The following is a 1187-nucleotide window of genomic DNA, read 5'->3' as shown; positions in this document are numbered from 1 at the left end:
TGTTATGAAAAATAGGTAAAGAATACTGAGATGAAAGTTTAATCTATGACGTTGTATGTATCACTTTCTCTCTCTCTCCCTCTCCCACTCTTACTCTCTATATTTTTATGTTGAGCGCGTGTGTAAGAATGGCGTTCCAGGTAGAAGGGATGAAATATAAAAGTTGCTAGAAACAACAGCCAAATCTCCCTTAAATCACACAAAGTAAACGGAATTTTAAAAATCTAATTACTGCACTGGAAAGTTCACATCGAAAAAATTCCATTGATGTAAAAATTTTTACGAAAAAGTGGAAAATGTGGATTTCTATAAACTTTCAAAAAGGCTTCACACAAACACACAATTTCAGATTTATATATTAAGATTAAGATATATATATATATATATTAATAGATACATATATATATAAATAAATATGCATATAATTATAAATACATACATATAATTATAAACACACACATAACTATATAAACACAAATCAAAATTTAATATGTAAATTATATATATCCATTTCTTTAGATATTACACACACATCCATATTTTGATCAATACTCACCTTCGATCACTCCCGACAACATCCAAAAATCCAACATCAGGGAAGGCTTCGGTTTCACATCGCCCATGTGCTGCCTGTTTTGTATAAGCAACTAATTTGAGTTTGTCCTTGTAAGTGAGATGCACAGCTTTGCCTTGTTTATCTGAAGGGAAATAGGATTCCCGATGAGAAATACATATATAGTTGGAGATAGAGGAAAGAAGAGAGGGATGGACAGGTGTATGGATGAAAAGATGGAACATAAACACAGACAGAAATATACAGGCAAAAGATAGATATTTAATCACTCATTACACTCTCTCTCTCTCTCTCTCTCTCTATCTATCATCTATGTGTGTGTGTGTGTGTGTGTGTGCACATACCTTATCCGTTCATTCTTTGTCTTGGAACCTGATACCTAAGTTCTCTGTCCAACTACAAGAATCACAACCATTTATATTTCAATCACTATAACTATTTTCATTTGATAAATCCACAACCAGAATAGATGAAATATTACAATTGGTTTTTTCCCTTTAAGTTGTTTAAATTTATTACAATAATTTTCTTAATGTTATTGTGCATTTTAACCCATTTCTTGGTGATAAAACACAATTTGTACAGAAATTTCTAACCACTTTTCACTATATAT

General features: G+C 31.1%; 1 protein-coding gene across 1 annotated transcript in view; it reads right to left on the bottom strand.

Annotated features, from left to right (window-relative positions):
• Window positions 1-1187, bottom strand: part of LOC106871429 (Golgi resident protein GCP60) — a 60155-nt gene that overhangs the window by 37529 nt on the left and 21439 nt on the right. The window contains exon 3 of the mRNA XM_014917879.2: window positions 557-698. Within this exon, the coding sequence (XP_014773365.1) occupies window positions 557-698 (142 nt within the window). The remainder of the gene's footprint in view (window positions 1-556; window positions 699-1187) is intronic.

This window comes from Octopus bimaculoides, chromosome 16, assembly GCF_001194135.2.
Source record: "Octopus bimaculoides isolate UCB-OBI-ISO-001 chromosome 16, ASM119413v2, whole genome shotgun sequence".
NCBI classification, from domain to species: domain Eukaryota; kingdom Metazoa; phylum Mollusca; class Cephalopoda; order Octopoda; family Octopodidae; genus Octopus; species Octopus bimaculoides.
This window is presented reverse-complemented; position numbering and strand designations above follow the sequence as displayed.